A 12,102-nucleotide genomic window follows, 5' to 3' on the forward strand; every position below is an offset into this window, starting at 1 on the left:
TTTCTTCCTCTCTCATCAACTTCAACCTCTCCCTCTCTCTCTCTCTCTGTACCCCCCCCCCCCCTTCTCTCTTTCTCTCTCTGGTACAGAAGGCCCTATTGTATCTTAGGTGACGATGGAAAGGGAAAGACTATTGAGTGGGTGGTTTGCACACCTAGCGATGGTCAGCTTAGCATGAGTTGTCAGTCAGCACCCCAATCAGACCCTTTATACAGAGCGCAGACCTTTGGCCTGATGGGAACACAGATTGCACAATGTCAAGAGGTTGGCACGTCAGGCACAGTGGAAAAACAAATGCCATACCACCGAAGAAGATGAAAGGCTATAGCACGACAATGGGGAAATACCATAGAAGAAGAAGAGGAGATAGCAATGAGGGCTGATTGTGTCCCATTGCACGGGTTGCTACGTCACAGCTTATCTGATGGGTCGTTTGAGTAAAGGACACGTCAAATCAAGCGCTGTTGTTGTTTCCCCAGCCAAATGGTATACCTCGGCATCTTCATCATCAAATGAACTGGAACTGGAACTGATAAAAACCAGTCCACCAGGAATCAATAACTAACTTGTCTACTAGGAATCAATAATCAATAACAAACTTGTCTACTCGGATTCAATAATTAATAACAGACTTGTCTACTAGGAATCAATAATCAATAACAAACTTGTCTACTGGGAGTCAATAATCAATAACAATTTTGTTTTGCTTTTGTCTACTACAAGGGCTGTGATCATTTGTAGTTCCCCTGCCATGCAATTTGTATCTTTAAAAAATGTGGTTCATTTGATTTATTTTACACACTTCAACCCAAAGTATTTTACGGATCCCAGGTATCTGACAGCCGTCACCAGCCAGTTGTGTGTTATTGTTGTATCCTGCTGCTCAGGATCTATGGTTGGGCAGTTGTAACATTGATTAGGTAAGGTTGTTGGCCATGAGCACTTGCATGTGACTGTGAGAGGATTGGCCGCTGTGGGAAGACCCCAACCAATAGCACAAGGAATTCAACATCTTCTCCTGTGCATAACTGAAATGGCCAGTCTAGAGAACCGCGTGACTGCCCTGAATAGGGCAGCTGACAACAAGGGAATGATTAGATGACAGCTTGGAAAGACAGTTGGCAAGAGGGAGTAGAACTCACTGGGACTGCTTTGGAGGGGGTGAGCTGTAGCAGCAGCAGCATCTGTGGCAAATACAGCCAAGAAGATCAGAATCAGAATCAGAATCAGAATCAGAATGGGATTTATTGCCAAGTAGGTTTACATTTATTGCCAGGTAGGAATTTTTTCTGGTGTGAAGGTGCATACAGTAAACATAAAACATAAAAACATAGAAACACAATAAGTACTACACATACATGTAACATAAAATCACAAATAAGTACTACACATAAGAAAAGTACTACACATAAGAACCAAAAAAACACAATCTATACGATACAAATATATAAACAATGAATATAAAAAAAGTAAAGTGGAAAGTAGAGTGCAAAAAGCAAAACAGGAGTGCAATGTGAATGAGCAATGTGCGATGTAATGTGTGTTAATGTAACACAGACTTAGGGTGTGGGGGTGGGATAAGAGTCCAGGTCAGGTGGGGGTCCCAGGCCTTGTTAATAAGGCCAACTGCAGCCGGGAAGAAGCTGGTTTTGTGGCGTGAGGTTTTGGTCCTGATGGACCGCATCCTCCTGCCGGAGGGAAGAACCTCAAAGAGTTTGTGACCCGGGTGGGAGGGATCGGCCACAATCTTACCTGCCCGCCTCAGGGTCCTAGAGGCGAACAGGTCCTGAAGAGATGCGCCCAAGAACGCTACAGAAGAACCAACCGAACAGAAGAATACCCCCAGAGTCAGCGAGAGCAGGGGTGGAAGATGACTCACAGGGTGACCACATGGCTTGGGACTTTGGCATGGCTTACGAGAAAGGGGATGAACACAGATACGGCCAGTTCAGGGGGAATGAGAGGAAAGCCCTTCAAGTTCTGTATATGTGGATGGAGGAAGGAAACCTCACTGTAAAGCTTGAGGATCGGAAGGAAGAAAGGCCTGGATGAAGGAGTACAGGGACCCACCCCGCATTGAGCACTACTTGTTAAGAGGTGGATAAAGTCAGTCGGTTGAAGTTCAGCAGTTGAGCACCACAGACCAAAGGATGTCAGTACCCCTGTCAGTAGTCCTGTCAGTACTCCTGTCAGTAGTCAGCAGAAACCAATGGTTAGATGGCCAGGGGCAGATGCCAGGGAGAATGGAATTGGAATCAATGTTGATTTAAAATAAGGATTTGAATCACATTAGTGAGTGGTCATCTATAAGTATTGCATTGGGAAGATAGCAGCCAGTCCTGCTACTGTCCATCTGTCCGCCTTTCTGTCTGTCTGTCTGTCTGTTTATCTATCTATCCATCTATCCATCTATCTATCTATCTATCTATCTATCTATCTATCTATCTATCTATCTATCTGTCTTTATGTCTGTCTGTCTGTTTGTCTGTCTGTCTATCTATCTATCTATCTATCCATCCATATATCTAACTATCTATTTATCTGTGTGTCTGTCTGTCTGTGTGTCTCTGTCTATCTATCTATCTAACAATTCATCCATCTATTCACCCCTGATTGGTCAGTAAGTGTATTCCCAGACCCTGCCCTGCCCCGGATCTGCCTGTGCTTCATCTGTAACAGCCCAGTGAAAGTGACTCACGCTCCTCCCACAGAGAGGAACTTTGACATTTATATTTAGTCATTTAGCAGACGCTTTGGTCCAAAGCAACATACAAAGAACAATCAAGCTACGAGCAATAGAGACCTAGTGTAACAATAAAAACTATTTTGCATAAGAAATAGAAAAAAAGTGCAGGAATGTAAGTTAAGTACTAGTAGTAGTGCAAGTTAGGAAAGGAGGTGCTCTCTGAAGAGTTGGGTCTTCAAGAGCTTCTTAAAGATAGAGAGGGACGCCCCTGCTCTGCTAGTGCTAGGCAGCTCGTTCCACCAACGTAGAACCACGAATGAGATTTGTCTAGATTGCTATACTTGCACAGACGACAGTGCTAAACAACGCTCATTAGACGAGCACAGCATCCTGGGGGAACTTCCCATTCTTTTCTCCACAAAAATGGAAGGGAAGCACTCAGATATACTGTTGATTTCCCAGATGTTAGAGAAGCACTCAGATATACTGTTGATTTCCCAGATGTTCTGTGCTTCTGTCACGGCTCCAGCGGGGACTTCCTGTGTTGGTGGCCATTTTGTCCTTTTGTTCCATGTGCTCTGTGTTTATGTTTTGACATGTGCTTTTGTTTACATGTGTTTGTTGCTCCTCCCCTTACCTTGTTTGGTCAACATTATTCCCCCTCCTTTTTGTACCCTGCTCAGTCTGTGCATCTCTGTCAGATGGTCTATTTTCACGTGCTCGTTCAGTTAATGCACCTAGTTTGTTCTGACCACGGCATTATTGAAGCTTCTGTCTGTTTGTTTGTTTGTTTGATTCCCTGCTGACCTTTGTGCCTCATTGCCTGTTCATTTTTGTTTCGTTCTGTGGTTTATTTTCCTGTTCTGGTTTCTGTTTTGGTCTGTGCTCTGTTCTGCCTATCTGGTTTTTGTTTCTATGAATCTTCCTCAAGGAAGTAAATCACACATTTGCTCTTTATTCCTGTCGTGCTTTTGGGTCCCCCTTCCCCCAGCGGTCCTGACAGCTTCGGTTTACGTCCTTCTGCTTGCAGTGACTCTCTGACTCTCTATATCGCTCTCTCTCTCCCTCTCAGATTGTTGTGACATGACCCTGTCAAAGTTCACCAACCAATAGAATACCAGGAATGGTGTTGACCAATCACCACTGCCTCCTGGTGGTTCAGCTGATTTAGCTGTGTCTTGCTCATGAAGGGTAGGCCGGATATGGGCCTGTAATTACTGGGCACACTATAGTCTAGATTTGGTTTCTTCAATAGCACTTTCACAGCAGCAGTTTTGAATGCATTGGGAAATTATCGGTCTCAAGAGATGTCTTAACTACTTTTAGAAACAGCTATGGAGACATTTTTAAAAGATGATAAAGAATAAGTGTTTTTGTAGGCGTTCCCAAGTCTACTGTCAGTAACCAAAGTCTCAACAGCCAAGGGAAATTAAATGTAGCCTATTGTAAACAGTGTCATAGCACATTCTGAGTAGAGACAAAGATGAGAGACGGGACTCTGGAAATGGACATCTCTTCTGTTGAGCTGAAGATGGCACAACTACGAGTGCTGCCTAGTAAATTGCTGCCACGTGACATGTGGAATTGAGTGATGCTCCAAAGCAGTGTTTTAAAACATCTGCGTTTCAAAAGCCCAACGGTGTCCAGATATCCATGGTGAGGTTCACATTACTAGGCAACGCTGGCTGTTGTCGCCATCTACTGGTTAACATCTATAGAAGAGACGCTTCAGCCACTTGCCCATTGGACAGCCACTTTTCAGTGGATATGCAGCAGGTGTGTGAAGAAGACTAATATACTAACAGCAAACTAACAGAAACAAGGTATCTGAGAAATGAACAGAAGATATTTTTTAGACAAGCCTCAGCTTGAAAAGGATATGGTTCTAAATGTTTGGGGGTGATTTTATCAGCATTTTGTCAGCATCTGGTGAAATTATATTCACAGGATGACCTCAGTAGCTTTTCTGAAAGTGAACATATACAGCAAACTAGCGGAAACTTAGATTTCTGAGAAAATAACAGAAGACATTTCTTAGACAAGCCTCAGCTTGAAAGGGACATGGCTCTAAATGTATGGGTGTCATTTTTGTCAGCATCTTGTGAAAATATATTTTATATTGACAGCTCTGATTTTGTGATGCTACTAAATGTATTCACAGGACGACCTCACTAGCTTTTCTGAAGGTGAACTGGGCATACAGCTGCTAATGGGAGTGTCAACAGGAGCTGGTTTTTGACTCAGAGACTACAATCTGAAATGTTCCTTTTATTTTACCCACAAAGCCCTGAAAACATATTTAGTTTCTACTGATATGCATTAGCTAGTAAGTTCCTGAGGAAGATTGATTTACTGTTTCTACGACAAAAACAGGGTTTTCAGATTGTGGTGCTGGCATTGGCAACACCAGAGGGATAAGGTATAGACAGATGCTTTTTATTGATATTGCACAGAGGAGAACAAACAGAAACTAATGCTTTCAGAATTACATCTCTTTTTTGCATGCAGGGAATTACACAACTCTATTTTATCTAAACAGTCTCAGCTACAAAAAAAAGAGAAAAAAGAAATGTCAAAAGCATAAAAAAACAAAACTGTCTGTTCTTTTCCCTTCAAGAAATCAACAATGTAATGAGATTTTTTTCCCTTTTCATGATTTCTTATTTTTATTTATTTGTTTTTCAATTAAGTCATAGCCTGCTTTGCCTGCCATCACAGCTCCTCCTGCAATCAACAGTCCTGGTAGGAGCAAAAGCTCTGTGACTCCAAGCACAATTCCTCCAGCTACTGCTGCCCCTGTTCCTACAGCCGTTGCAGTACCTAGAGCTACCTCTTTGGCCATTTTTATCATCCTTGCTTTTTTAATCTGTTTCTGAGCCTCCTGGAACTTTTTGTTCGTATAGTGCTCTCTCCCTTTCGCTCTGTTTTTTCCCACCATGGCATTAACTTTCTGCAGGAGACCAGTGACCTGAGTTCTGTTGGTGTCTGTATTGTTAAACCCATGATATCTGCCCCCACAGTCACTAATGAGCTTCATTAGATCGTCACTTTCATCCACATATTGCTCTAAGGTCATATCTTTCAGCTCATCAGTGTGGGTGAAGAGTATGATTGCGTAATGTAAAGTATCCTTGCCAAAATTATCACAGATCCACTGCACTGCATTCTTCTCTTCCTTGTTGTATCTAACCCCAACTCTGATCACTAGCAGGAACACATGAGGTCCAGGAGTTGTCATGTAAATATAGTTTTCCAACTCACGCCTCAAAGCCTCCACACCTAAGTATGTGTCATACACACCGGGTGTGTCAGTAACTGAGATGGTCTTTTCCCCTGACATGACCTCATCTATCTGACACTCTTTCGTCACAGATTCAGATGACGGCCTCGATTTAAAGCTTTCTCTTCCCAGGATGGTGTTTCCTGCTGCACTCTTCCCTGATCCAGTCTTCCCCACCAGCACCATCCTCAGGTCAGCAGGTTGCACTGGTACTTCAAAGTGCAAAGTTGATAGAAACAATTATCCAGTAAATGTTTGAGAAGCATCGAACAACCAGTTTACAAATCATTAGTGTATCACGTATATCATATATGTAACCACTGAATAAGATCACCACTTCAAAAATGCACCTTATAGCTCAGCACGTATATTTAGAATAATCTCTGAATGCATAAACAGTAGAAGAGGCCGTGTCTAAAACATGTGTCTCAGTTGCTGAGCTGACAGCACACAGATTAAGGCATGACAGCTGTGGGTTTCCTGTGGTGAGAGTAGACCAGGGCCCACTCAGCCAAGGTTCTTGACGTTTCCATGTCATTTCTACATGCAGTTCATTTCAGCCAGTTTGCAACCTTGAGCATGAACAAGAATACTGAAGAAGCATTACACAAAATGGTGGCCAAGGCCCATCGATGCCCAAAGAGGGATCTACTGCTAATATGGTCACACTTCAAAGGAAAAATAAGCAAGAGGAGCTGTTGTGCCTTCACAGTTTGTCTGTATATATATGGTAAAGTCAGCATATTCATTTCCAGTGTTCAGAGGTGAATTCGTGAAAATATTTGAACATTTAAGATTTGTTTACAAAGAGAGGAAGAAGATGTCTTACCACAGAATGTATTTTCTTTGCCCAAGCAGTGGAAAGGAAATGTCAATAATTACATAATTATAATTATATATGATTAAGTCTGCATATTCATTTCCATAGTGTAAAGTGGAATAATAAGCCAGATCTTTTGTTGTTTGAAGTGCTACATTCATAACACAAATATTCATATGCAAAGAGAGGAAAGAATATCTCTTACCATCGTATTCATTTTCTTGCCTGGCATACTTCATCCTAGGCAGTAGAGCTGGAAAGGAAATATTTGTCAATATTTAAACAGTGTGTTTTATTTAAGATGGACATACTCATTTCAACACCAATTGTTGTGTCAGATAGAGTGTTACTAAGAAAGTCATTAAGACAGTGAAAGGTCATTTCAGGGGTTACTTGAAGACTTAATATCCAGTATGTGTGTAAAACTCACCTCTTTCACCAGACATCTCCCACCAGTTTTAGTCCAAAATGAGTACAAATTAACTTTTGTTCAGTGGAGATAGTTTGTGTTTATAAAGTACAACTCAAAAACAAACTGCACACCACTGTTAAAAAGAAGTTCTTCTACAACATAAAAACCACAGCAACAGCCTTAGGGCATGACAGTCTGTCACAAACAGAACTGGCCAATCAGATCATCCTCTGAATGAAAGAAACCAATCACCTTATCGCTGCCTCAGAGGAGGTCTCAGTACAGGCTTCATCTTGGTACGTCTGTGGTCATGACTTCCCCACGTGACTTCCTGTTGATGTTCTCTGCACAGAGACATATGTGAGAAATGGCACGTTCGCTCTGCTTGACAGGAAAAACGTACTGAGACCCGAAAGCCACACACAGGCCTTGTAAGTGACTGGTGTCTGCAACACCTTCTCTGACAGCAGCAGTGGCATGCATCCCCCTAACTGGCCTCCTGCAGGTTTCTCTGATGTCACATGACCTCCCTGCACGAGAAGTCGAAACAGAAGTGAGATGGGCGTCCCCTGCTGATTGGACTGGTTTAGTCATTTGGAGGCATCACATAAACATGCCAAGTGCTACATCCCTTAGGAGCAGCAAGCAGCAGAGCAAAGACTAGGAAATGGCTTAATGCAAATCCAGTAGGCATTTATCAGAGAAAGTGTCTGACAACCAATGCAGGTCAGAAACTCAAAGACTGTTCAATTCAATTCAGTTCAGAGCCTGATCCGCCCCCCCCCCCCCCCCCCCCCCCCGTAACACTGTAGATGTGTGGCATTGGCACAGGGTCGTAACACTGTAGAGGTGTGGCATTGGCACAGGGTCCTAACACTGTAGATGTGTGGCCTTGGCCTTGTCACAGGGTGGTAACACTGTAGATGTGTGGCATTGGCACAGGGCCGTAACACTGTAGATGTGTGGCATTGGCACAGGGTCCTAACACTGTAGGTGTGTGGCATTGGCACAGGGTCGTAACAGGGTCGTAACACTGTAGATGTTGACACTATTGCAGCCCCTGCAGCTGACAGGTCTGTTATGTTTGAACATCTGCCTCATCTCTGTGCATGCGCCTCTAAATTTAAAATAAATTTGGCCTGAAACTTCTCTGCACCCCCCTTGTGTTTTAGCGCATCCATTTTGACACCCTCTTTCATCCACACATTGTTGGCTGTGAGCCACTGCGTTCAACACTAAGTGAAGTGTTATGAGAGAATAGCTATTTGGTCCTTTTATTAAACAACAAAATACATCTTGGGTCCCTGAACTATGCATCTAACCAAAGTTAAGTCAAAGTAGGGATAACTACTATTAATATACAAAGGCATTGCTACATTCACCAGCAGCAGTTCTACTATCAACATCAACCAGGCAGCTTTCTGACTCACAGGTAGTTCTTTTATTTTTTTTTAAATATATATAAACAAATAAATCCACAGCAAACATTATCAAAACAGCCTCTGGAAAACTAAATTAAGACATACATATTACAATTGACATTCAAAGTGTATTTTTCTTTGATCTTAAATTTACATTTTGACAAACAGAATCTAACTGTAATATCCAGCTAACTGTAATATACTGTAGGCGGTTAGCTTCACTACAAATAACTATGTCCGGACCCACACTCTTACACTAGCCGGCAAACCCTCTCCCAACCACACAGCATGCCTGGTTCGATGCTTGTGTGAGTTGTGGCCCATTAAAACCTAAAAGAAACACTGGAGTTTATGGTTACCTGGTTTATGCCGAGTAGGTCCCGGAGCAGTGTGTCCATTAGTCCGTCGACTCTCCGGTCATCAATCAGTGTCATGTTCAGTATTGTTTAGCCAACAAGCCTTTTAAACACTAACCACTGCATACACGAGCACGAAGTCCTTGCGAGACACTTTCCACCTCTCACGTTCTCCCGCCCAGGTCACTACTCTCTTTCCCGTTCTTTATCGTGATCTCCCCGTCATCCCACAGGTCTAACCCAACCAGATTAAACAGACCTGTAACAACCAATCAGAATTTACTGACATCACTGGTATCTAGGCAGACTTTATATTCACTCTAAACAGCAGTTTCCCAAACAATTAAAAAGGAAATGTATCCACGATGCATTAGAAACAATAAAGATATAACTTTTCAACCATATACACTTACTATCATATATACAGTAGAGTTTCAGGTTTACTTATACAGCAAGGAATGAAAAATCATTTTTAACAATTGGACCAGCCCAATGCCAGTATAGAAAATGAACCAATGGGCAGCTTTTTCCCTCTTACCACTTGTCCGTGCTTTTTAAAATGAACCTTAAACTATTTTAAAACTAAATTATTATTATTATTATTATTATTATTATTATTAAGGTGCGTTTGGCCCACCGGGAAAATGCCCTCCAGTCCAGCCCTGGAAGGAGATATGAAGAGGAGACAGGATGAGCCTTTAAAGGCCTATTGATGACTACTGATGACCACAGGAACCACAGCTCTTAAATTCTATTACAATTAGGTGTCTTAAGCACCTACACCTGGGCGGGTCCTGAGGCATTCTGGGAGATGTAGTGAGTATCACGGTGCCTTTATTTCAGGTCAGAGCAATGGTCCTTCAAAATTCCTGTGCACGTCCCTGGTTGTGAACACACCCTCTTTTCTCTGTTGTGTCTCTTCCTCAAAAATGGGATATCTATTTTGTTGTAGTGTGACAAAAGTTAAGGAGCACCATCGAAAATGTTATGATATCCTTATCTTGATAAAAACTCAGGCACGTTATGCAGCATATCTACTTCATATTACTAGGGCATTTTGAACAAGAGAGACAGACAGACAGAGAGAGCACACTGGTTAAAGGGCTTGTCATTGTTTGCATCTGGTGGTAGCTAGGTAGTTAATTCACTAAGGCAAGACTTGAAGGCTATGGATATAAGAATCTTTAAAAAAAAAAGATGAAGGCAACGTGGAATATCTTCCAGTTCAAAGTCGAATTAGAGACCCATTTAAACCTTAAAGGCAGACGTAGTGTTGTCTGATATTCAAGCAGTATGATGTTCACATGAAATATCATTATCTATAAAAACCTCATCAATGTTTTCTATGGGTAACCTATGAGGATGTCCTTTTATCGTTTATCGTTTTTCATGTTGACAAGCAGAGTGGTATACCAGATGTGGTAATGTCCATGTGACTGAGACACACAGACGATGGGCCCTGTGTGCCATGGGCCGTCTTTAGGCCCAAACTGTGTGAAAATGGGGCATTTAGCTGCCAGAATCTAAGACATTGTCCAGGGGGAAGATGCCCTCTGACCTCCCTACAGACCTGGGCTAAGCCCTGAATGTTTTTCAACGCCTAGTAACATCCCTGCCTTTAGTTCAGGTTATAATATTTTAGGTGAACTTTATTTTTGGGAAATTTACTTTGTAAAGGTTTATAGTTCCCCGTTTGTTTTTATCAAGGAGTTGTGGTTATACTTATAATCTGGACTGGATCACCTAATAATTTAATGCTAATCTTAATCAAGGATGAAGGCTATTTTGCTCATACATGGTGCATCATATCTTTCTGAGCCCAGGTGGGGCCCCATGTTGTGCAGTAGGAGCCCTTTTTATGTGTTCTCCCCTGCCCTTCAGACAGCCTCATTGTCATAACCAGTAACTTAGTGTTTGGCAGTCTTTGGTGTTATGTTCTACGTTTGCACTCAAAGAGCATACAGAAACATGATTTACACAACCACTACATGTGAGAAAATCTTGAAATAATGATGAAGACTACAACCAAAGCTATAAAGTTATATTAGGATATATGAAAAGAAGAGGGAGAAATATTCTTTATTTGGATAAAATGTCTAAATATTTAAAAGTGCATAACCTCTTCTTTATATTACATTTATATTAGGAGTACATAAACACAATACAAATGTAAAGTACAAACAACATGATTTATACACATATGTATTAATTAGCTCATATCTATCTTAACATTTAACAGTGCGTTAAGCAGATACAAAGAACATAGAGTCATTCAGCCTCTGCATTCTTCTTCTCCTCTTCTGCCCTCTTCTTCTCCTCTTTACCAACTTCCTCTGCTTTCACTCTCTTCCTACTTTCTTCCTCTGCCTTCAACTCTGCCTCTACCCTCTTTCTCCGCTCCTTTTCTAGCTCCCTCTCTGCTTGTTTTTCTTCCTCTCATCCTCTTACTTCCCTCTCTCCTCCTTTTCTCTTTCCATCTTATTCTTTCTCATCAAATAATCTTCCTGCTCCTGCTGCTGCTCCTGCTCCTCCTGCTGCTGCTCCTGCTCCTGCTGCTGCTGCTGCTGCTGCTGCTACTACTGCTGCTGCTGCTCCTACTGCTGCTGCTGCTCCTGCTGCTGCTCCTGCTCCTGCTCCTGCTGCTGCTCCTGCTGCTGCTGCTGCTGCTGCTGCTGCTGCTGCTACTACTGCTGCTGCTGCTACTACTGCTCCTGCTCCTGCTGCTGCTGCTGCTGCTGCTGCTACAACTGCTGCTGCTGCTCCTACTGCTGCTGCTCCTACTGCTGCTCCTCCTGCTCCTACTGCTGCTCCTCCTGCTCCTGCTGCTGCTGCTACTACTGCTGCTGCTGCTCCTACTGCTGCTGCTCCTACTGCTGCTGCTGCTGCTGCTGCTACTACTGCTGCTGCTGCTACTACTGCTGCTGCTCCTACTGCTGCTGCTCCTACTGCTGCTGCTGCTGCTACTACTGCTGCTGCTGCTACTGCTGCTGCTGCTCCTACTGCTGCTGCTGCTGCTGCTGCTACTACTGCTGCTGCTGCTCCTACTGCTGCTGCTGCTGCTGCTGCTCCTACTGCTGCTGCTGCTGCTCCTACTGCTGCTGCTGCTGCTCCTACTGCTGCTGCTGCT

General features: G+C 42.9%; 1 protein-coding gene across 1 annotated transcript; it reads right to left on the bottom strand.

Moving 5' to 3' along the window:
- Positions 1 to 207: 207 nt before the first annotated feature.
- LOC122128761 (GTPase IMAP family member 2-like) lies at positions 208 to 7,308 on the bottom strand. The gene is made up of 4 exons (XM_042703512.1): positions 7,217 to 7,308; positions 6,992 to 7,039; positions 5,622 to 6,178; positions 208 to 231 (listed from the first exon to the last, which is right to left on the bottom strand). Exons 1-4 carry the CDS (start codon positions 7,230 to 7,232, stop codon positions 208 to 210), a joined length of 645 nt encoding a protein of 214 aa, XP_042559446.1. The 5' UTR covers positions 7,233 to 7,308.
- Between the last annotated feature and the right edge of the window lie 4,794 nt (positions 7,309 to 12,102).

Source organism: Clupea harengus, chromosome 24 (assembly GCF_900700415.2).
Source record: "Clupea harengus chromosome 24, Ch_v2.0.2, whole genome shotgun sequence".
In the NCBI taxonomy this organism is placed as follows: domain Eukaryota; kingdom Metazoa; phylum Chordata; class Actinopteri; order Clupeiformes; family Clupeidae; genus Clupea; species Clupea harengus.